Genomic DNA, 25,912 nt, shown 5'->3' on the forward strand with positions numbered 1-25,912 from the left:
ATGAAAAGTTAAGAGATTCCGAAATATAAGAAAGCTAATTCTATTAGCAAAATATGAGCTCAGTATGCATTCCAAAATGAATGTTGCCTACACTTACTGTGTATTGTTTTTTAAAATAATTTTACCAGACTAAGTTGTTACTTAAATGAGAAAGTGTCCAGAGCCATACATGAAAAAGCAACACGTGAGCAAGACCAGTTATATGTGATGTATAAAAATGATCAAAGGTCATCTAAAAGGCAATTTCTATCATAAAAAGAAAAGTTAATTTAAGGTTCAATGTAAATCTGACTAAGAATAAATGTTAATTTTATTGATATAAAACTGCACATTACTGTGGAATGCAATGTCATTAAAACTTGGATAATGTCGGGGTGGGGACATCGTTTCATGTGGTGTTAAAAAGAAAAAGTAATTAGTGAGAAAAATGATGACAAAGTTCCCCTGGGAAGAACGGATCTTGATGACGAATATATTAACATAATAATCTCAGAGTAATTATCAGCGATATTTATACTTAAGTTGGCATTTGTCTTCAGAACAGGAATAACCTGTCCGACATTCCAAACAGGAAGACGGTTGAAATGACATGAAGTGCTAAGTGGCCATGATTTCATTCTGGTGTAGAGAAACGGCATGTAGGCATCACTAAGCGCTTGTGTGAAACAAACCGCTCGCTTAGTTTGCTAAGGGCCGAAAACTTGGATAAACTTTCTCTGGATTCTACATTCCTCTCTGCTAAGGAACTATCCAGCAATCCATCATACCACTGACAAAAATCTAAAGAGATACAGGTAAGACGAAGTGGATGATGCTAATTTTGGGTCAAAATGAATGGTCGCTTAGCTACAGGGCAAGTTTTCTCTCTCTCTCTCTCTCTCTCTCTCTCTCTCTCTCTCTCTCTCTCTTGTTTTGGACCCCATTGACTTTCATTGTAAGGACAAAAGCAAGTTACTGCAAGTACTGGTTCTTTTAAATCTCAGAAAAGATAATATACATTGGTAATACACTAAACAAAATCACACTTGATTGTCTTAAACTGTTTACATTATGATTAAAGATGAATAGTATGTAAGAATCTGCTTGGAGTGAATGCGTATCAGTCATTGTCAGTGTCAGATTAGTGAGTTGTCAATAAGACAAACACATTTCTTGAGTTAAGTAATTGCTTCCACAGCTTTGTTCATGCACATCATTTAAAGGCCTGACAATGTTTGGAGCTTATGCATCACGCTGGATCAGAAACAAACACATCAATTATCAAAATTTTACTAAATCCATCACTGGTTTTGAGGGGTTTTTTTTGTTTTTTTACATGAGACAATCATAATTCAATCATAATTAAAGATTATGAGCAAGAAAGAAGGCTGTATTTTTGTGGTGCATGTTAACTTTCAACGCTTTCCAAACATGCCTCAAGAAATAAGGACAAAACAAAAAACAAAAATCAAAGAGGAAGGAAATATGAGAACAAGTGTCAACATAAAGAGATTTAATATTGCTGTCAAGCCGCCTTTTCTTCTCGTGCGCAGATAAGCATCATGTGCGTCACACATGTTTAGATTAGATACTGTCTGTAACAAGTCATGGTACACAGAGTGCTTGAGATAGTCAAGCTTTATATGTTCTAGATCTGTCACGATTAAGATATTAATCTGTCGACTTGAGATGGGCACACAAATCTTATAGGTCAGTGGAAGGTTTGATATAATGATCAAATAAAAACATTACATTGATTATATCTTACTACTGATTAACTGTTTGAGCTTTGCAGAGTTAACAGGTTAAGGATGGGTTGAAAAAAGTTTGAAGGTTCTTGCATCATTTACTCTGTGCAAAAATAATTTGGTGAATTTAATTAGACTGACAATTGGGTTATGAATAAGGGATTCATCAAGTTTGATTAATACAAATTTTAACAAACAGGCCTATTATAATACCATAATTTAAGGCATTAAAAATAACAAAAAAATTCTATTGTAATAAAATATAGTCAAATATAAGTAGAATAAAACAAAAATTGTCTCTAAATATACACTAAAGTTTGGACACGCTGAATTTGTTTCTCATGAAATTAAAAACCTCTCAATCGTAAAGCTTAAGCTTAAATATTTCAAACTAGCTTTGAAGACATAAAATGTGTCCACTTTAGAATATCTTTGCAAAACTATGTTTTATTATTATTTTGATTATTATGAATTTGTTTGATTGGATGATTTGGAGTAGAGAGTGAAGAAGAAACAGCGATCAAGTGTCCAGCATACATGCAAACTTCTTCAATACTGTTAAAAATTAAGTTTGGATTAGAACATAATGACAACGCTTGTGTGATTTCATTGCTTTGATTACATTAATACTATTCTAAATTGTGGAGCATAATAATAAAGTAAAGGTGTGTCCAAACTTTTCACTGGTAGTGTATCTGGATAATATTAAACATGCTGATACTGTATTGCCAGGTTAGCATGATGGAACGGGACGGCCCGCAGGAGAGGAGCTCAGAACTGGGAGAGGAGATGACAGAAGAGAGATTCCTCAAAGACCTCTACCTCTTTATGAAACAGAGAGACACACCAATTGAGAGAATACCTCATCTCGGCTTCAAACAAAGTGAGTGAGAGAGACAAGTAAACATAGCGCAGTGAACGTAGTCTAAGTTCGCATGTCTAAAACAAGCTTATTTCAGAGTATTAAAATCTGCATTTTCTTTCCCTTTTCAGTTGATATGTTCCTAATGTACAAGACAGTAAAGGAGCTAGGAGGCTATCAACAGGTAAACAGATATTTACATTGAAGACAACTTCATCTTGGACTTTTATAAGAATTTCTTGAGAATTTTTTTATCGTTTTTTTTCTCCGTCCACAACGGCTATTTAATTATTTTTTGCTTCCTTACAGCATCTTCCTTTATGTCTTTTATTTTAAGTAACTGATTGCATACTTCAAATTGCTTTCATGTGCCAGCAAGAAATAAACACGTCCTGTGTGTGTGTGTGTGTGATCTCCAGGTTACTACACAGCAGTTGTGGAAGAAAGTTTACAACATACTTGGAGGAAACCCACGCAGCACCAGTGCAGCCACCTGCACTCGCAGACACTATGAAAAGTAAGTGCATGTAACCTTAAGGCCAATTCACACTGCACCGAAAGACGGAAACAGAAAATTTGTCAGGTTTGAACATGCTGAAACGCCTTTTGCCACTCATAGAATGCCTGAGAAGTGACGTGCGGTAATCTGGTGACTGTCGCCGTTGGTCTGCGTCTGTCGGTGAAGTGTGAATTGGCCTTTAGACAGCAGCTGCTTACATTTTTAATAGTAAAAAACATATTATTAATAATATAATTATTCAAAAACATTTTAGTCACAAACCTCTCTTTGTCCAACCAGGCTACTTCTACCTTTTGAGTGTCACCAAAGTGGATACAGGGACGATATTGTCTTCAGGACGCCTCGATTACAAAAGCACTTCCACCCCAGCAGTTTCAACGACTTTGAGCATGAATACCCCAGGACTGGCAAACGGGCAGATTTCCGACACCTCCCGGCATTCCCTCAGGTATGACATCTAAAAAACGTAATATATTAAACATTTTTTCTCACAACAGCATTCTAGAAATGGAAAAGTTTTATGAGAGGATTAATCAAATGCTACTCGTTTATTTTTCCTCTCAAGGCCTCTCCGCACATGTTAACGGAGCATCAGAGACCGATTTTTAACATGCCTTTGAATGTTGCTCCATACTTCCCACACGAAAGTACATCTTTACACAATTATATCGCTCTTCGGGAATCTACGCGGCCCCACCTAAGCTTCAGTCCTTCTCAAGACCTTCCCCGAAGGCCTGTCTCATACTTGGGCACGTCCTCTGTGGATGTTCAGGTCTGCGATCAGTCACTTGATAGGCTACGCCACCTGGCTAAAGAGTACAAGTCATCAACCGGTTTGGAGGAACCCCTTAACCTCAGTCGGAAAGAAAACAGTCTTGAGACACTGAGTGACACACCATCATCTTTCGGCCCACCTCCCTCTAAAAAGCCCAAGTTCCTCAACGAAGCCTCCCCTCTTTACCCTCCAAGGGGTTTGACGACCGAAGAAGGAGCAGAACAAGGGGAAGAAACTTCCTCAGGAGAAGGAGAGCCAGGGAATGTCCGAGCAGGACCGAGCCCAGTGATGGCTGAGGTCATTGATCTCACATCCTCTTCCAGTGCCAATCCAGTCCCACGTAGAGCAAGTCCTCCTTCAGTGAATCTTTTCAATCGTAGAGTGAACTACTCCGAAGCGTTCTCTATGAAAGCACGGGAACGAGACCAATACACGGACTGGTTGAAGGAAGAGTCTTCTGCTGCACCAACACCTAAGTTAGGAGGGATCTTAAACCAAAGCAGTACCCTTGGACACCCACCCCTGGATACCAACGGCAAAATGGAGATCCAGATTCCTCTAAAGCTTCTAAATGAGCTCATTAGGAGAGGACTGGTTTCCAACCAGGCATTAACGGGAAACGGACCTGTTTCTCAATGCCCAACCAAAGCTGAAGCACAACCTGAGCACAAGTTATACATGCGATCACGCTCAGATACATCCGAGAGTCCCACCACATGCGAGGAGCCAACCAATTTGAGACTGAAGAGCCCTTTTAGAAACCTTTCTGATACTATCCCTCAAGATAACGGTATAAAGAAGCACCAACTCCTCTGCGGCAATGGCATCTCAGCAGAATCAAAGGTCCAGATGATGAGCTCTTATTATGTAAACAACTCTCTCAAGCACTCTATGGACAGGGATATACACAAGCCCTCTCAACCTAAACAGGCACAAGTTCCTATGACATACAACCATGAAAGCATGAACCCCAGACCCCGCAGTTACAGTGAAGACACTCCACTCTCTTTGACCATGAAACCTGGAAGAAAGCCAGAGAAAGTGATGGCAACATCTCACATTGCGACAAAGGATATCTTGACTTCACCAGCTTTGACATCAGACCACCTCAAATTCCTTCTGGCAAACCTGCCCTATAGACTGGAAAGGGGGCAGACATTTTAAGAATTTGCCGTTTTTCACCTAGGCCAATGTCTTAATCTTGCCAAATCAGACTCTTGCGTTGCATAACTCTAGGATTTCTGAAAAGATGAACTGAAAAGAGAAATGTTGAGGATGGACTTGACGGATGTTTTTCAGTGATTAAACCTTTTGTATAAAATGTATATAAACATGAAAAGAGTCAGCTCTGGGTCTTAAGTCTGTAAATACCCTTGATTTATAAGACTGTTCAAATAAGCAAAGCTGTATTTTTAAAAACTTTTTAGCAAGTCTTTATGAAGAAGCACCGATACTTTGGCAGCAAAGCATAGAACTGTTTTGAAAATATTTTTTATATTTTATTTTTTAAAATTTATATATAACCCTGATCATTTGTTTTTGTCATTTTATTTTGCAATTCTTGATTTCTTTAATGTCAAAAACAGTTTAAATAAATGTTTTTTTAGAATAATTAAAAAAATATATGTTTACAGTACAATATCACCAGTGTTGTGCTAGTTACTAAGAAATAGTAACTAGTTACAGTTACTAGTTACTTCATTCAAAAAGTAACTCAATTACTTTGTTGATTACTTGCACCAAAAAGTAATGCGTTACTGTGAAAAGTAACTTTTTAGTTACTTTTTTAAAGAAAGTTCTTTAATGTTCCCATTAATGCCCTTTTATGCGTTATGGTCTATACAAACACAAAACTGACTTAAACAGAAAGTAATTTTTAAACACTATTTTATTTAAGTCAGACCAGCACAAACTGAATATATCACAAGGATTTCTGAAATAAATAACAAAACAAGCATGTGTAAAGCTAGTGATGTGTTTGCTTTCTCAACATTGATATGTTCATGCAGCTGACAGTAATACGTTTTTACTGCATGAATGAATATTTGAGCAATACAATTGTACCTTGATCATTCTTGTTAGTTCATAGTAGGCTAATTAACTAAGGTAATAACAGATACAATAACAATTTAAACTCAATTTCAAATGTATTAAGTAAATGTTGAAATTAAAAAACTAACAATGAATGATACTTCTACAACATTTATTAACCATATTTAATGCTAAAATTGTAATCTCATTGTAAAGTGTTACCATTTTATATGATTCAAGTTTATAGAAGATGGCCATATTTAAATATCTGCAAAGGCCAGAGCATTAAAATTACATAAATGTAGACCTATATATTACATGTATAGTCTTTCACTTTATTTGCTTAAATTTTAGAACACTTGATTAGGAAACTTGATGTCGCTGCATGAACATATCAATGTAAGCATTGCAATCACGTCAGCTTTAAAAATACAACTTCGCCGGCTAATGAATGCATAACAGTGACCAGCTGGATATAAACTAATGCAAATAGATGGTAACAATTGCGACATAAAACATCTGGGTCAGGTCTGCGTGTGTTTTGGTCACATTGCTTTAATCGCTTGAGGTAAGTTAGCCGTTACTAATGTTATTCCTCTCAGACTCGACGGCAAGCTTCTGTTCTTTCTCTGTTGATGCAGCATCTAGACAAAATATTACTTTATAATGATATGGCAATGTGTACTTTAGTGTTCTGTATTCATACCGTTTCGCTGTCTGTGTTTTAAATGCGCATCTGAAGTGCTCAGCGCTCTCCGTGCAGCTTGTAATCTCCGTGCTCGCGCGGCCTCACGTGTTAACGTAAACAACTCAGCCAGTGAGTTTATGTGTCCTCTCGCTCTGTATAATGCTAGCAGTCTCTTCAGTGATCTCGTACTGTGTAACAGCGCACACTTCTCAGCCGCTCCAGCAACTAATTAATTTAAAAAAGTAACGGACAACGCACCATATGGTAACGATAACGGAGTTACTTTATTTAAAAAGTAATGCGTTACAGTATTAGTTACTGTCAAAAGTAACTGCGTTACAGTAACGCGTTACTAGTAACGCGTTACTGCCCAACACTGAATATCACACACAAAATTTGCTCCCGAATAAATAAGATAATAATATCACTATAATATAATGTTACAGTTGAGATGTCCAAATGATTTCCAAGAAGCAAACAGAATGACTCTAGTTTAAACCCTTTAGATTAGGTGTTGTGATTGTCTCCATTACTTTTGTACTGAATATGAAACTCTTGAAATACAGTACCTCTGAATTTCTAGGAATTTAGGTATCACGTATACAAGTTGTTTTACTGGTTGCACAGGAACCTACTAGAATATCATAAACTCTCTCGATACACGCATATACCCCTTCACACATAAGCAAAATAAAATACATGCAAACACACAGCCACAAATAAGCGTTGGGTTTTTCTAAACATTCATTTTATTATCATGGCACTATCAACACAATTTGAATTGAGACCATAATTGTCATATACATAAAGAAACAACAGATTCATGCCTATTGTCAATACAGTCTACCTTTCCAGCTATCACTGACAACCTGTTATGCATCTTGATGAATCCAAAATCCAAATCCAATAAGATTTAGTGTTGGGGTCACGTTCATATTGATTTGAAACCGTGTTGGTAGGTTGATTTGACATTAAGGAAGTAAAAGTCATGCTCCTAATAAAGATCTTTTGAATGTGCTACCTGTCAAACAAAAGTTTGACGTGAGATTTGGTTGCTCAATTCCCTATAATGGGCCTTGGGTGATTCAATAATTACTTACTCGCCAAAAAAAATAAACACCTTCATCTGTCAAACTCTTGTCATGCAAGATTTACATAGCTTGTAGCAATTAAAACTGTTTTCAGCTAATTCTACAGGATGGTGAGTGATTTTAATCCAGCAAACCATGAAATGGAAAGTTAAATGACCAATAAGGGCTGTAGAATCAAACAGTGCTCAGTAATGGTCTGGCTCTTTAAGAAATTTGCACTAAAAAATATGATGCAGTACATGCACAGTATGTTTTTCACCTTAACAATTTAAAACTGAGAAATAACTACAGAAAAAAAGCTTTTATAACATAACCCTACTTTAAATGATTATACAGCAACTTCTTTTTTTCTTTTTTTTCTTACAATTTCCTATGTAGCTGTGCAAGTTTATTGTCTGTTGTAACACTCCACAATAATAATTTCAAATCAAACATCAAAGTAAATTAATTAAATAACTAATTGATTGATTGATTGATCTTGATAAATTCATTGATTGATTGATTCATTGATTTTTGTAAGTCGCGAAATAACTAGTGGGATAAAGTACAGTCATCTAATATTAGGGTTAATTCTGTGATCATGACAAACAGTTTTAAGCCAATAAGGTATCTGGTTATGAAGAACTTATGTGTGCATTTTGAATTTGGACAAATAAACAGGCCTATAAAATTTCAACAAAATAAAATCTGCACGATTTGTATGGCCTCTGCTGTATTGGGGTGTGTTGAGCTGTGCACAAAACAGGTTTTTCCTTTATTCCTGTTCCATCCTTTCAGTAACTGAAACAAAGAAGCAGAGAGAGAGGAGTGTGAATAAACAAATTAATTATATTGAAGATATTGTGTGGTCTGGCACACAATAAAACCGGAAAAGTCACTCTGTGAGAAATAAATCGTGTACATGCATGTTTGTTTTTCTTAATTATGTTTTGGGGGCATTTTTGCGTTTATTAGATTGAGGAGACAGGAAGGCATAGGGGAGGAGTGAGGGGCACAGGATCGGGATAGGACCATGAGGCGGGACTCAAACTTGGGTTGCCTGACTGTCTCAGGCAAATGTGTCTGAGCGGTGCCCACAGGACTATGGCTCCAACGTGTATGTTAGTGTTTGTGAATACATTTAATCCATAATATGTCTTAAAATATAACTTAAAAAATTAAGTGTGCTCTGATAATGACTCATAATTAAACCACAGATAAAGTCACTGGAGTATGAATTGCAATCGCAATTTAAAGTTTGCTGCTTCAGTATTTGTAAATGATTTTGTCACACCTTTCTATGGTACACTGGGAAACAATGATAAGCATTTCATTAAAAGCATTTCAAGGCTTTTATTGGCAAAAGCTTTCAATGTATGCCAAGAGTCAATATTTACTACTTCTTCATAACCTCTGCAATTCACTCGGGCACGCTGGCATTGTGTATTTATGGGAGTGTTTTCGGGCGGAATTGTGAGAGATGGCTTGTCAGTTTTTCAGATTTTTTCCCTACACGATCATCGTGGCCAGAATAATTCACAATAACGATATACTTGGGTTCATTTTCTCGCATAGGGTCCCAAAATCTTTCATAGTGAAAACTAATTGAGTAAATTAAATTCTCTGATAGAGGTCGACCAATATATTTTTGTTATATATATATATGTTAAATTAGCCGATTAACAGCTTTTGAACTTGGCACTTACACTTGAAGTCAACATGAAATCAAAATGGACCTTGTTTACTTTTTACTTTTTAAGTCCCTGATGTTGTGGATGATTTTTCAGCTTAACTTATTCTAAAGACATAAAATGTTTTGGGTTTTTTTGTAATCTTGCTCTGAAATTAAGCTCAAGCCAAAAGTGTGGTCATGCTTAATTTCAAATCTGAGGATTGATATCTCTAAAACAATGTATTCGGTGAATAATTTCATAAAATTATGTCGTGAGTTTTTAGAGAAGGCTGATAAGATGCTAATGAAATATTTATTGACCTTTTAAACACCCAGTTGCAATCTATTGTCTAACGTCTCTCCATTCTTGCTCAGTTGTTCTCACTCAACGAACCTTTCACACCTCTACCGGTATCTTCATTTTTCTTTTATCGTTAATCTTTTGTTTGTATTCAGCCATTATTAGCCTTTATTCTGGGTTTCCCATCAAAACCACATTCATCCCACAATACATTAATCCACCTTATCCACCTAAGTCTTTCTAGAAATAAAAACCAAAAAGTATTTTTGGGACTTTATGTGAATTCTTTTAACAAAATAGATTGTGAAATAATAGAATATAGCTCCTGGCGCAACAGATGCATTAGAGCTACAATTAGCATCAATCTACATTAGACAATTTAAAAGATTATTACACTTTCACTCAAAACTCACTTTAAACAACCATCAAATGTTTGTATTACTTTCCGATTGCGATCTAATGTGGATTTTAGTCTCATAATGATGTTAAAATGTTATATTTAGCATTTATAATGTAAACTGAAAATAGCCCAAATCGCATGAAAATCACACACTTGTCCAGATCAAGTAAGAGTGTGATGTTTTAACTTAACGTAAGAGTGTGAATGTTGAACAACAACAAAGCTATTTAGCCTTTTTTTCATAGTAGACTCACATTTGATCCATTCAAATCTTGGTGTATAAAATAAAGTCCCAGCCTACATTTTTTCTTGTTGAATATCCTTTCACTTGGCAAAGCATCACATTAAAGCTGCAGTAGGGAATTTTTAGGAAACGTTGACTTAGCCTGAAAATTTGAACAAGCACAACTTACAGGTCCCACCCCCTTGCTCTCTGCTGTGCTACAGCCCTCCCTCCACAGCTCGTCCTCCACAGCGGAGCCTGTCGTGAACGCGCAGGCTAGTAAACAGGGCCACCGATGACGGCGGATAAAAAGTTATATGGCACATTCACTAATAGGGACTAAACAGCAATAATATGCTTTACATTGACTATGGCCTGCCCATACTTTGACTACAAACTTGGTCCTCAAATCATTATGTATTTTCCAATAGCCTACATGTAACTTTATAACGTTGCACTCTTTCTATAAGTTATAAATAGCTAGTAAGATAACGTTAATATAACGGTAACTAACGTTACAGTATGTAAGTAATTATTCTAGCGATATATAATGCTAGATAAGGTGTGCTAGTACATTATTTCAGCAACATGACAAGCCAGTGAATTAGCAGGTTTCAATTGTTGCTTAGCAGAGTGCGTGACATTTTATCTACATGTTATGCGGCTAGAGTTTTGACACCGAGTCAATGGGCTCTGTGTAATTCTTTCTTTTTCGCTTGTTTATCGTCATCAGTCTTTTTCCTTTTACCTCTGTTTTATGAGCAGGTGTCACTCGAGAATTGGCAGTTTAGGTTGTTTCTCCGTCATAAGCACAGCTACAGCACGCCGGCAATCTTGAGTTTGAACGACGGCTCGCGCTGTGCAAGAGAGGGGTGTGATCAGCGTGTACACAAGCGTGATTGACACTGCTAAGACATTCCTCCTGGCTCTGATTGGTTGTTTCTGACCGGGAGCGTGTATTTCTTGCAAATGGCAATAGGACCACTGGGAGGAGCCAGAGGAGCTTGATTTTTACACAGATTATCTGTCTCATATTCTACTGTCAGGACATAATGACAGTTTTAGCAAATACATTTTTTCAAAAGTTACCTACAGCAGCTTTAAAGGTTCTCTAAGCGATCCTGGGTGACGTCACTTCTTGTTGACGTTCGAACTATTGTCAAACAAAACGGAGGCTAGCTAGACCCTCCCTCCTCCTCATCTGCACACTAACCCCCCAAACCACACCCCCAAACCCTTCTTGTCGGTCATTGGCTGGAACAGTTTGTTATGTTTCGTGGAGCGGGTCGCCGCAGTTTGTTTTTGTTGCTGTTTGTGGAGCCTGGGCTGTCTACAGAGATCGCGTTTCTTTACAGTGTGTTCAGGGGACAGGCAGCCAGCGGATATTGAGGAGATGTTTGCTGTATGTGACAAAAAAATTTTTGGCCTAAAAAACGTGTGACATCGCTTAGAGCACCTTTAATGAAGTAAAATGGGCTGCATGTTCGATTCATGTGGCCTTAAACCATTTACAGGCCACATTACAAATTTATGTAAGTGAGACTTGCATCACTTAAGATAATATTATTATAATTAGTGACTTACTGGTTGTAGCTATAACAGTTCACTTGTGGTACAACTGCAAACCTTGTCAAAGTTGAACATTCACAAGTGAGTTAACTGTATTTAAGAAAATACATAATGAATACTTAGAATTAAGAAAATACTTAAATGTGTAAAAAAAAAATCCTTTAATTTACTTATTTAAAAAAACTATAGCGTGCAATTGACAAAAAAAAGATCTGTTATTGCATGAAAGAGGAAGTTTGGGATGAGTACGTTTTGTTTACGTTTTTTAAAGACCTCTCTAAAAATGTGCACACCAAGGATGCATTTATTTAAACAAAATACAGTAAAAACTGTAAAATTGTTAAATAAGATTGCAATTTAAAATATAATATATAAATATATATATATTATTAATATAAATGTAATATATCTTCAAGGTATTTTATTCCTGTGATTGCCATGAATTTAATATATTCCTCACATGATCCTTCAGGAATCATTCTAATACGCTGATTTCATGCTTAAGAAACAATTCTAATATTACTAATATATCTTTATAATATAATAGTTTATTATTTAAATTTGTATTTTTGTGAAAACCGTGATACGTCTTTTTTCAGGATTTTTTGATGAATAGAAAATATTTTATACCATTTTAAATGTCTTTACTGTCACTTCCGATCAAGTTAATCTTAAAATCTTACTGACCCCGAACTTTTGAATGGTAGTGTACACAGTAACACAAAAATAAAAACACAAACTGACATAAATGTGCTTTGTCGCAGCTTAGAAACAGTCATAACAGTTTCGTAATCAGATCAGGAATGCCCAACATGAGGATCAACAAACCAGGGTCAGGTTTGATTTATCCATAACTTCCTCATGCTATAGTACATAAAAGTCCCCAGCGACACTGACTCAGGTTTTTCGGGGAAATGAAAACACACGTGTGTAGACGTGTAAAGCAGCAGCCCACACACAAGCAGAAACACCCATACGTTGCACATAGTAATTAAAACATAGAGCAGGAGGTGGCCACTGGAATGTCACACATCTGCACTGGCACATTTATTCAATACAGATGCAGCTGGTACTTGCATCCATCTTCTCTGTCTAACCTTAAGAAAGAATTGTTGTCAATCGTTTGACATGAGTGAACAGGCACATGGCAAGACTGCAACTTATTTATGACTTTCTTTGTTTTGCGGAACATAAAATAATATATTTTGAATGTTGGTAACCAAACTATTTTGACTATGACTAAAAATACTGAGGCGTTTCTCAAATTATCTTTGTTTATGTTCCACAGAAGAAAGTCATACAGGTTTGAAATGGCATAACAGAGCTAACCCTTTAATACCCATCATTAATCTCATGGATCGGCGGACGTGACGTGAACAGTCTCTGGATCGGGCTGACGTGGAGAGCAGGCTCGGCAGGGCTGACGTGGAGCGGCTCTGTGCTGGACGGGACCAGCGGCGAAGGCTCTGTGCTGGACGGCAGCGGCTATGTCACAGTGTGGGTTTTGTGTCTTGTTCTTGTCTGTCATGTGTTCCCCTGTCTTTTCATGTTTAGCTGTCTCCCGTTATGTTGATTAGTCTTCCCAGGTGTTTCTTATTAACCACGCCCCCTTGTTATCTTGTTTAGCTTGGTTGTCTGTGTATTTTATGCTGCGTTCCAGGCAACCTGTAACCCGTGTTTTTTCAACTCGAAACTGGGAGTAATCGATCTAGTACGAATTCACGGGTGGGAAGTCACGGGTTTGACTGCCGTTCCAGTGCACTTTCACCGGTATAAGGTTGAAAAAACACGGGTTACAGGTTGCCTGGAACGATGTACTCCCAGTTACGAGTTGGAAAAACACGGGTTACAGGTTGCCTGGAACGCGGCATAAGCCCTGGGTTTTAGTTCAGTCATTGTGGGTTATTGATGTTGTTAGGTTGCATGTCCTTTGTTCTGTTTCGAAGTCTGAGTCTAGTTTATTTAATAAAAACACTGCTGCACTTGGATCCTGCTTCTTGCTTCCTGCTCTGCATCGTAACAGCAATAAAATCATGTAATTTAAAAAAGATTTTTTTACAATAAACATCCCACAATAAACACCCCACCACACTCATACTATACAAAAGGGGCATTAAAATTAAAATAAAATAAATGTTTCCAAAAATATTTGATATACTAAGTCATTTTGCTTAGTCATTTTATGCTTCAATTCTCCAGTAACAAAAACTAATAAAATGATAATACATTTTATTATATATATAAAAAAATCCTTCCAAATTGACAAAAAAAAAAACATGCCAATGAACACCCTTTTTATAGGGTTTATATATATATATGTATATATATATATACACACTCACCTAAAGGATTATTAGGAAGGAACACCATACTAATACTGTGTTTGACCCCCTTTCGCCTTCAGAACTGCCTTAATTCTACGTGGCATTGATTCAACAAGGTGCTGAAAGCATTCTTTAGAAATGTTGGCCCATATTGATAGGATAGCATCTTGCAGTTGATGGAGATTTGTGGGATGCACATGCAGGGCACGAAGCTCCCGTTCCATCACATCCCAAGATGCTCTATTGGGTTGAGATCTGGTGACTGTGGGGGCCATTTTAGTACAGTGAACTCATTGTCATGTTCAAGAAACCAATTTGAAATGATTCGAGCTTTGTGACATGGTGCATTATCTTGCTGGAAGTAGCCATCAGAGGATGGGTACATGGTGGCCATAAAGGGATGGACATGGTCAGAAACAATGCTTAGGTAGGCCGTGGCATTTAAACGATGCCCAATTGGCACTAAGGGGCCTAAAGTGTGCCAAGAAAACATCCCCCACACCATTACACCACCACCACCAGCCTGCACAGTGGTAACAAGGCATGATTGGATCCATGTTCTCATTCTGTTTACGCCAAATTCTGACTCTACCATCGAGACTCATCAGACCAGGCAACATTTTTCCAGTCTTCAACTGTCCAATTTTGGTGAGCTCTTGCAAATTGTAGCCTCTTTTTCCTATTTGTAGTGGAGATGAGTGGTACCCGGTGGGGTCTTCTGCTGTTGTAGCCCATCCGCCTCAAGGTTGTGCGTGTTGTGGCTTCACAAATGCTTTGCTGCATACCTCGGTTGTAACGAGTGGTTATTTCAGTCAAAGTTGCTCTTCTATCAGCTTGAATCAGTCGGCCCATTCTCCTCTGACCTCTAGCATCAACAAGGCATTTTCGCCCACAGGACTGCTGCATACTGGATGTTTTTCCTTTTTCACACCATTCTTTGTAAACCCTAGAAATGGTTGTGCGTGAAAATCCCAGTAACTGAGCAGATTGTGAAATACTGCTCAAAATTGCTTAAATCACCTTTCTTTCCCATTCTGACATTCAGTTTGGAGTTCAGGAGATTGTCTTGACCAGGACCACACCCCTAAATGCATTGAAGCAATTGCCATGTGATTGGTTGATTAGATAATTGCATTAATGAGAAATTGAACAGGTGTTCCTAATAATCCTTTAGGTGAGTGTATATACACACACGCAATACAGTGTATATGTGCTTTAGTAAAACACATCCTAACAAAGCTCACTTGTACTGTAGTCTAAGACAGACTTGTTTGTTGTCAGCTGCCCCATCAAGTATGAGGATATTTAAACCCATAAATCATCACTCATCACGATGTATATATCGATGAGAGTGAATCAGAGTTTGGCATGTGTGACAGTGACACCACACCCACACTTTGATAGTTGTATAGATTAATCATGTCTAAACGTGTTATACTGCATAATTGCTCGATTATGGCATAAAATCACGATTATTTTGGTCAATATTGAAATCACGATTATTTTACATGATTATTGGTGGGCGATATGATCAGTCTTATTTCAAGGTATGACAAATTTGAAATATCAGTGAAATGTCACAGTTATCGATCGATACTTCGTCAAAAGCTACTACTAAGTTAATTGAAAGTAAGTCCTCAAAACAGAAGACAAGTAAACAGTCAGCAATACAATAAGAACAAAGAAACTAATTACAAACAAAACAGACAAATACATTTAACTGAACAAAAATACATTAAATAGTGTATTATTTTTTCAGGAAGATGTACTAACAGTGGTGTTCAGATAAGTAATAGCCTGAATAAATCAAATGTAAAATAACACTGCATTTTCTTACTGTATAATTAAATACTGACTAAACCTTATTAAAGCTACTTCATTTATTTAGTCAAGATGAGTGAAGGATTTTCCTTTGTCTTTTATTGTTTGATTATCAGCAGGTTTATTAGGCTGTTGTCACTTTAAGACCGAATGTCAAAATACAATATACTGTTACACGCGTGTTTTCTTTCTTAACTTTCTTTCTAAAGAGACAGGATGATACAAGTAGTATCACTAGGAGAACAGCAGGTGGGAATTGTAGGATTGATTTCCGTAGAACTACACAAGGGCAAAGAGCCTTTTCTGTAAAGGGCTACCAACTCTGGAACATGTTGCCAAATGAGTTTAAAGCAGTACGTGAAATAAAGTATTTTACATTGAAGGGAAAGCGGTGGTTTAAAATAAACCAGAACTGCACGTAATAAATGTAATAAATGTTTGTTTTAATTAGTTACGGTATTCATACCAGGGTTGGAAGCATCCTTAAAGTCATTTAGGTTTGTATTTGTATGTGTATAAATGACAAGCTGTTTTAGCTTATTTCTATGATTAGTTGATGATAGTTTTGAATTTATTTGTATTTAAAAAAAAAAAAAAACTTTCTAGGGACCCGAGACGCAAATTAGCTTATGCTATACTCTCGATGTTCAAAACATATTTTCCAGTTTTCGACTGGAATCATGTTTTTTTGTACTGTCCCTATATAAATAAACGTATAAATAAAATAAACTGTGCATGTTCACTTAAAGGTGCAGTGTGTATTTTTTAGCGACATCTAGCAGTTCGGTTGCGAGTTGCACTAAGGGCTCAGTCCACTGCTCACCCCTCCCTTTCGAAGAAGCTACGGTGGCTAAAACGGGACAAACATATCGTCGTCTGTGACAGCAGAGAATAGCCAGAGTAAGCCAAGAGTGTGAAACATTGTCACTGTTTCTGTACCACAGTCCATTATAAACCACATCATGGACAAAGTTTACAAAGCCATAGTCAGGTGAGTATCAAGAGTCTTAATATATAATATAATAATTGTAACCAGCACATTTCTCCCCACATAGCAAACCCATAATACAGCGAGGAAGAAGAATTTTATTAAGGTTTATTAAGTAAGTTCTTTATACACCACTGATAACATAGCTATGGATGTTATATAGCATTTCTGTTAATTGATACTCAAAGTTTTTACACATTGCTCCTTTAAGACAAAACCCAAAACGGCACTTTGACTTTTTGTGTGTTGGCTATTAGACCGTTTAGGCATGTATCCTAATACTTTGCATATCAGCGTTCGGCTCCGTCTCGGTGCGCACACAGAAAGCCACCTGGTGACCAGTGTCTCTTTTGCGGCTTAATGTTCTTTAATTAACACGGTTTAATTTCAAACACTTCCTCAGGTTTAGCAACAAAAGACTGCATTTCACAACACTCACTTATTTGGCTGATTTGGATGTTTGAAAAGTTCAGGCTTTTAGGGAGGAACGAAAGCGCACTGATGTGAAGGAAAGGAAGGTGTGCAGAACATAATGCAGCAGAACACAAATAATTGTTTGACCCTGATTATCTTGTTATCGGTTACGATTAATTACACATCCCTGGCAGCTAGGGAAGCCACTCCCGGGCATTAAAATTAACACGAATGCCAAGAACTTGTTCAGGTGTCACAGGTACACTGTGTACCGGCACAATGCATGCTTTATCTGATTTGAGGGTATTTGGCACATGCCTTTGTGCATGTTGTTCAACACACATGGCTTCAGAGTGCACATGAGGGCATTAAACATGCATTGTGTCCGTGTTTTTATGTGCTTGTGTGACAGTTGTCTGAATCTTTATCACCTGTCATTATAATAGGTAGACAGCAGGCTTTGGATCTCAGAAGAAACCGGTCTGTTCAGAGGCAGCAGAAGGTTTCTGGTCTGGGTGGATGACGGCATAACTGTATTTAAAAAAAAGTAGACAAAGAACACTTTTAAGAAACCACGTAGTTAGCGACTTTGCAAATATGTCACCAATTACTTTTTTAAATCACAGTTTTAATGTACATTTTACAGTTCTGTTAGCTTTAGAGATTTTGTGAAAATTGTTCATAAAAATATTCAAATGTACAAATATTTTATTTTTGTCAAATATTTATTTAATATATATATATATATATATATAAATTAGGGCTGTCAAAATAACGCGTTCATTTCGATTAATTAATCTGAGAAGAAATAACGCGTTAAAAAAAATAACGCAGATTAATCCATTCCGTTTTGACGTTTGCGGAGCCGTTCTAGCCGTAGCCACCATTCATGTAAAAAGAAGGAGGGAGACAAGAACGCGCTGCTTGGATCATTGTTTGGAACATTTACTTATAACAAACGGAGTTCGTCAACTCTAAAGTACCACATCAATGCAAAGCATCCAGGAGTGTGTGTCTGAGAGAAAGCGCGCTTGTGTGTGTGTGTGTTGTAACCAGGGCCGGCCCGAGGCATAAGCGAACTAAGCGCCTGCTTGGGGCCCCCTGGCCACTAATACATTGCATACACACATACAACGAGCGCCAGTACATCATTACCGGTATTATAGTAACAGACTTTGTTGGATTCTGTCATGTACAATCCAACAGTCTGTTACAATAATAATCAAAAAAAGATTTTGAGGACAGTTACACTGTATCGAGACAGTTCAGAAATAATAATATTTTCAACAGTTTTCAACAATAATTGTCATTGTTGAACCCTTGCTCTTATTATGTTTCTGATTTCTCAGTTTTGTCATTATTTAGCAAATAATTTATTTGATATGTTTTGAGAAGTTTCAAAGAGTTAGTAAAAGAGTAAAGTTAAAGTTAAAAAGTTATTATTTCAAGTAGGCTATCTATTTTTTATTAAGTAGGCCTATTTATTTTGTATTAATACAACCTCACTGTATTCATTTATAATGTGTCGTGATATTTGTAATTATATTGCGTGATATTTGTGTCAATAATCATCAAGCACAGGTGACTCCGCGCAGTGGGAGGGGGCCCCCAAATCAAATTCTGTTTAGGGCCCCCAAAATGCTCGGGCCGGCTCTGGTTGTAACTTTTCACGCGCTCTCACGTCACACAACCATTTTCTCACGCACAGAAAAATCGCGCACCAAAGAGAGGACACGGAAACAGACAAGACAGAGCACGTTACTTATGATATTAAAAAAATCTCAGCTCTCAGATTCTGTCAATTTTATTACGAAAATCAAACAATAAATACCGTTTTGGCGCTTGTAAATGTGACATGACAGATCCCTATAGCGGCACGTGAACCGATCATCTCTAGCTAATAGTAAATAAACACGAATGACCAATGTTGAAAGATACAGTAGGGCAGCCTAAAACTTACCGAAATGTATATTCCTCGATCAATCAGTGTTTTTCAACCGCGAAAAGAGGTCAATAAAACAGCTGGAGAACAATTATGTCACATAACATTTAGCCTAAGTTACCTCAGGAAAGCCATTTCATGACCATATAGCATGTTATAGTTGGCTATAAAAAAAGAGCCATAGAGAGTATTTTTCTAAATTTATGTAGCCTACTACTATATTACATATGTATTATATTTTTACTTATATCAAAGTTATCTGTAATAAACACACATTATATTTAATTTGAGCTATTTTTAACCTTAAATACTACCAGCTGATATGGCTCTCTGTATTTTTACAGCATTGGGTGAGATTTTTTTTTTCTTGAGAAAAATGAATGCCTATCTTGTGTACCTAATATTTCTCCAAATGAGTCAATATTGCATCAAATCACAAGAATTAAATTAAATTGAAATCGTGAAATTTGTGTCAAGCAATAATAATAAAAACGTAGCTTACCAGAAATTGTACCATGTAAACATTGTAAGATTGTGTATGCGATTAATTTAGATTAATTAATTACAGAGTATGTAATTAATTAGATTAAAAATTTTAATCGATTGACAGCCCTAATATAAATAAATAAATAAATATAGATTTTTTTACATTAAAACATTTAAAATATATTAATAAACATGACTAAATATTAAAAATAATGATAATAAATGTAGTGATAAAAAATAATAATCACAACGAACTGATTGAAACTTATATCTAAAATAAATTACTTTAAAAAAAAGTAATGGCATTAAAAATATAAGTATTACTATGTCTACTATGACGGCCCTAATTATTACATTTTATCATTTAAAGTCACCATAAAATCAAAACTTCTTTTTGCAAGAAATGCAAATTCTTGTTTTATGGAATATTGCGGTGTTTATTATAAATGATTTATCCAGGCACTTAAAAAAAAAAAAAAAACTCACATGCCCTCAAAACATTTTCTTGTTCGAGAAGATTTTGATTCAAACATTCTTTAAAATATCTTGTTTTTTGTTTTGCAGAAGTAAGAAAGTCATATGGATGTCATAAGAGCACTAACATAGGCAGTTAGTGAACACAATATTGCCTTTTTTCTATATAGTTGTTGTGGATTTATGCTTTTTTAATCAGTCAACACATCATGATCCACATGCATTGTTTTCACTTTGTCTCTCTTGGCTCTTTCTGTTCTGGTATGATCTTCACAGAACAACAGTCTAAAGATGCTGTACATAATATGTCATATACAACATATTGTATCTCACTTCAATGGCTATATAAGCCACACAAGCAATATGAAATGAATAGCCTGACGGCACGTCTGGCTTCGCGCTCGGTTCACCTGTCGGTCAACTTACACCTCTGAAAAGGATCTCCACCCTACAAGGTGGGGTGATTGCAGCGTGCTTAATGTGCACTATGCTTAAATTAGCATCATACTATGTCTAAATTCAAAAGAAAGGTAGTATATGTATTTTCAGGACGTGTGTTATGCATAACAGAAGATTCAATCAAAATGTGCAGCTGCATCTGGATACCACGACCTAGTTTAGTCTCCATTTGTGTAAAAACAAAACAAACAAAAAAACACACATCCAGGAATGTAACATGTAACAGTTTGGATTTACATTTTAGAGTGAATAATAGCTCTTCAAAATTATTAAATTATATTAATGGCAGAAAGGGAATTAATTAGTGACAAAAAAAATTTTTATATGAAGCATAAGGCTTTAGATTAAAATTATACAGTTAGTCCAACAATATCAAACTGTATACAATACATATTTTTTGCAATGGACGATTCTGGTGCATTAAATTATTTTGCAATGGCAATCATTTATTTTAATAATAATACATGTGCTATTAGCCAGCAGTCTCATAAATATATTTTATATTTGTATGTATTATGTAAAATATGATCCGTTTGATTGTAAATATTAACAATAATAATGCAAAATTGAAAATGTGATTTTACCGTTAAATTATTTTTGGTTACTGTTTGGTTGAGGTTTTTAAATAAATGTTTACTCAAACTTTTGTTTGGATCTAGTTGTTTGGATATAGTCAGCAAACTATGTAAATATTACAATTCAATTTTAATTTTTTTTGCAAATACACTGTATGCCTGCATATTTTTGAAACGATGCTGCTAAAAATGGCTTTAATCATAACATACAGCACTCTCTTTAAAACGCTGTCTTCCTGAAACAGACCCAATGTCAGCAAACCCATATATACAGTACAGTATGTATTCTAAATGTTAAATATGAGATTTTTTTCAAGTCCACATGAAACAGAAGTTGCGATAGTCTATTATTCCCTATTGTGAAACGGCTTCTTGAACATGAAAATACTTAGGGCGGGGCTTGATATTGTCCATTGGGGATTGATTGGATGGTTGTGGTTTGCTATTGGTCGATCTCATGTGAGTGACAGGTTTTCCCTACCTCACCCTTAAAACAAAACACTATTTGTACATTTAACTTTCTTACATTTCACCTCAGAAAAACACATACAACACCATTTATTTAAAGCTAAAAGAGTAACCTAAAGGGTTAGTTCACCCAAAAATAAAAATTGCCTTTAAAGGTTCTCTAAGCGATCCTGGGTGACGTCACTTCTTGTTGACGTTCGAACTATTGTCAAACAAAACGGAGGGTAGCTAGACCCTCCCTCCTCCTCATCTGCACACTAACCCCCCAAACCCTTCTTGTCGGTCATTGGCTGGAACAGTTTGTTATGTTTCGTGGAGCGGGTCGCCGCAGTTTGTTTTTGTTGCTGTTTGTGGAGCCTGGGCTGTCTACAGAGATCGCGTTTCTTTACAGTGTGTTCAGGGGACAGGCAGCCAGCGGATAGTGAGGAGATGTTTGCTGTATGTGACAAAAAATGTTTTGGCCTAAAAAACGCGTGACATCGCTTAGAGCACCTTTAATTACTCATTCCAAACCTGTAAGACGGTCGTTCATCTTCGGAACACAAATGAAAATCTTTTTGATGAAATCCGATAGCTTTCTGACCCCCATAGACTACAACGTTACTACCACTTTCAAGGACCAGAAAGGTAGTAAAGACATCTTTAAAATAGTCCATGTGACTACAGTGGTTCAACCTTAATGTTATTAAGTGAAGAGAATACATTTTGTGCGCAAAAGGTCTTACGGGTTTAATTAATGACAGAATTTTCATTTTTGGGTGAACTATCCTTTTAATATATTTAACACACTGTGAAAAGAAACATAATATGTATAAGTTTGTCTGGTTTTCACCAATCGTACATAGATCTTTTTTTTTTTTTTAAAGTAGGTCTGTCACTTTACGTTCGAAAATCGATTGCACAATCGATCGGACCAACCAACACAAGTCTCGAAAACGAAAATAGGGAATCGATTTTAACGGCCTTCTCTCGGAGTGCGTCCAGCTCGTCACGACGACACGCCCGCAGCGAACGCGCGTCACACAGCAACTGCAGGCTCTGACAAACACACATACAAACTATACTATACTTCTGCATAATGTGTTTTTTTTTTACAACAAAAATGTGAATTCTGCCGGTATTCAGACAGTCTCATGCATACAGATACAGATTCGGCCTACAATCGCCTACATAGGCGAAATTTGTTTGACATTTCTAATCGTAAACACAGCCATGTCGAAGCCTGCAGTAATGTTTTTCATTGATGTTATGGCAGTCCACTATGCTTATTGTTTTTCGAGAATCTTGCACTCCTGTTTGTCATTGTGCACGAAACTTCATGCCAATAAATCATCAGAAATATTGCTGACTTGTGCGCGTCTCAAGCGCACTCTTTACGTTCGTCCTAATGCCTGTTAGTTGTCCGTGGATTTGCCTATATTTGGCGTTGAAAATGGAAACGTCTTTAGACATGGAAAATCGATTTTACAATCGATTCAATGAACATTTATGTCTCAAAAATCGATCAGGATTTTTTCACAAAAGTGACAGCCCTAGTCAACAGTTACACTGAGCTCTACTAAAGTTTTTTGTTTGTTCATATAAAACAGTGTATTCAAGTATTATACAAAAAGGCTTATTTTCAAAATGTATAGGATGTACAATGTCTTAGAATAAGAGACAATAAAAAAACCTTATTGACTTCTGACATTCCAACATTGCTCTTACCCATTTCATGATACAGGGAGCCTTGTTTTAACGTCACCACAGTTTTCTTTGCAGACGGTTCCTCAATCTTCATGAGCTCATCACAGCATTGTTTCCACTGACCTACATAGAACAGTACAGGTTCTTAGTTAATTAGTTTGAGTGTGAGTGCATCATTTTAAATGCCCGAGGACTTAACGTAAATGAGGGTTCTGGTGTAACTGAAAAAATAGAAAGAGTCATAAAACAGCTCATAAAACATCATTCTCGCACGCCATGTAATAAATCACTTGCATGAAAATGCTGAAGATGCAGAAGTTTGCAAGGATGCTTCTTGAGAGGTACATGCTTGTGTCTACATAATTGTGTAAGATATGTATTGAATTTCAAGCATTCAGGAACATATGTTAAAAACCTAGATTAAGAACAGAACACCTGTCGCAGTTACATTTATCGTGACTTCACACCAAACAGACTTTCCAAACTGATGACACATAAGCCATTAGACAAGGATATAAAACGGGGCAAAAAAAGAATGCAGAAAGGACTCCTTTCGACAAACAATAATAATCTCCTGACATCATTGCGGAGAAACCAAAGCCGACTGTACAGAAACCAGACAGATTATAACCGCTTCAATGTACGTGTCCTTCTCTTTTCAAAACATGGCAATTGTGTAACACCTCTTCAACAATCAGATATAAATGTACTTTTGCAGAACATGCAATGTACCCTTTCCAGTTTATTAAACAAACAATAATCATATTCAATGTTGTGATTCAGTGCAGAGGAATCCAAGTCTTTTGAACATGAATGTCACAGGATGTAGGGGTGTGCGATATCACGGTTGTGGACGATTAAAATGTCTCCACGATCTGCTTTTGAAGAAATATCGTAGTATCGTGCATTTTATCAGTTGCAGTTCTGGCGCCGATGTCCGTCTCAACATACAACAAATGTTAACGCAGAGGAACGGGACACTGCAGTTCACAGAAGTCCATTATTTGCATGTGCTTTAAAGCCTTGCTGGTTAAACATGTAATTCACGTGCTGATGCGCTGTTCTGACGTGTGCTTTCTGAGCGCATACACCCGAAGCACACGGGCACTAAAAGCCTGTCTAACAGCGTCTGTTTACTGGACTACGTTATTAGTTATCTTTCGAGTCTTATTGCGCTAATATTGTCAAATACACACAAGGTTTACATAAACAAAGTTGGTTATGTCTAAAGTGAAAGCAAACAGAAAAAAAAGGAGAGAAAATCTGCGTGTCAAATGCGTGTATATTAGACGCGTCGCGTGCAGCTCTTAACCCTCTGGGGTTGTTCGGCCCAAATGGACCCGAATCATTCAAATAAAAAAATGTTAAAAATCACAGCTTCTTCGGAATGGTCCGAAATTTGGTGACTTTGTTGGTATTTGGTATATGAACACCCAAAAAAATTGGGGACAGGATGTGAACAGTCTAAGTGGTTGTAAAAAAAATAGTCACACTCAGGACCTTCGGGTCCAAATGGACCCCCATAGGAAATGAATGGGAAATTGGCAAAAATGTGAAAAAAGAGTTTTTTGGTGCGTACAATCTACAAATCAGCCACAATCCATAAAAAAAGCACACAACAGTGAAGGGGTGAATCTATAAAACATCAAGAGTGCAAAACAGACACATTCACACACACACACACACACACACACACACACACACACACACACACACACACACACACACACACACACACACACACACACACACACACACACACACACACACACACACACAATTATACACACTCATAAATTCAGATTACATAAATCTGTTTTGAATTTTTAAAAATCACAGCTTAATCGGAATGTTACGAAACTAGGTGACCTTTATGGTATTAGGTATGTGAACACACAAAAAAATTGGGGACAGGATCTGAATAGTCTAAGTGGTTGTAAAAAAAATAGTCAAACTCAGGACCTTCGAGTTCAAATGGACCCCCATAGGAAATGAATGTGAAATTGTCAAAAATATGAAAACACAGATTATTCAATATGAAAACACAGACTATTCAAATAGAATAGCCTATTTGAATAGTCTAAGTGGTTGTAAACAAAAAAAAGAAATACTCACACTTAGGACCTTCGGGTCCAAATGACCCCCATTGGAAATGTATTATATATTTATAATAATCTGTATTATAAAGTAAAACTGGCACTTCAAATTACCATTTAAACCAAACAAACAAACAAAAAACAAGACAAAAATAGTCTTTGAGAATCTGTTATTATATTTTAAAAATCAACAACCTGAAAAAAAATTGGTATATATTTGCAAAAATCACTAGAATCCCCAAGCCTTTCTACAGAGAGCTGTAAATCCACTAGTGGTAAAAATGTGCTATTGCGTGATAAAAATGCTCAGTGTGTCCACCAGATGGCATCTATATTTTTTC

At 36.5% G+C, this 25,912-nt stretch overlaps 2 protein-coding genes across 2 annotated transcripts in view; one reads left to right on the forward strand and one right to left on the reverse strand.

The window, feature by feature from the left end:
* Positions 1–608: 608 nt before the first annotated feature.
* Positions 609–5,207, forward strand: arid6 (AT-rich interaction domain 6). Its single transcript, XM_056258335.1, has 6 exons — positions 609–794; positions 2,460–2,610; positions 2,721–2,773; positions 3,009–3,106; positions 3,389–3,557; positions 3,675–5,207. The coding sequence occupies exons 2-6, from the start codon at positions 2,466–2,468 to the stop codon at positions 5,046–5,048; spliced, it is 1,839 nt and encodes a 612-aa protein (XP_056114310.1). The 5' UTR covers positions 609–794; positions 2,460–2,465; the 3' UTR covers positions 5,049–5,207.
* A 2,978-nt stretch (positions 5,208–8,185) lies between these two features.
* The window catches only part of rtknb (rhotekin b), a 41,595-nt gene continuing 23,868 nt past the window's right edge, over positions 8,186–25,912 (reverse strand). The window contains exons 11-13 of the mRNA XM_056258336.1: positions 23,497–23,598; positions 17,817–17,916; positions 8,186–8,474 (exon numbers count right to left, since the gene is read on the reverse strand). Coding sequence (XP_056114311.1) covers positions 8,468–8,474; positions 17,817–17,916; positions 23,497–23,598 — 209 coding nt within the window. The 3' untranslated portion in view covers positions 8,186–8,467. The remainder of the gene's footprint in view (positions 8,475–17,816; positions 17,917–23,496; positions 23,599–25,912) is intronic.

Source organism: Rhinichthys klamathensis, unplaced genomic scaffold (genome assembly GCF_029890125.1).
Source record: "Rhinichthys klamathensis goyatoka isolate OS25496 unplaced genomic scaffold, OSU_Roscu_1.1 h1tg000150l_1, whole genome shotgun sequence".
Classification (NCBI taxonomy): Eukaryota; Metazoa; Chordata; class Actinopteri; order Cypriniformes; family Leuciscidae; genus Rhinichthys; species Rhinichthys klamathensis.

What these genes read in the sequence shown, in the direction of transcription:
- arid6 (XM_056258335.1), top strand. Translation starts at nt 2,466, where the DNA reads ATGATGGAACGGGACGGCCCGCAGGAGAGGAGCTCAGAACTGGGAGAG. An exon ending in TCATCTCGGCTTCAAACAAA is followed by an intron (nt 2,611 to 2,720) that starts GTGAGTGAGAGA and finishes TTCCCTTTTCAG; the next exon opens with TTGATATGTTCCTAATGTAC. An exon ending in ACCTCCCGGCATTCCCTCAG is followed by an intron (nt 3,558 to 3,674) that starts GTATGACATCTA and finishes TTTCCTCTCAAG; the next exon opens with GCCTCTCCGCACATGTTAAC.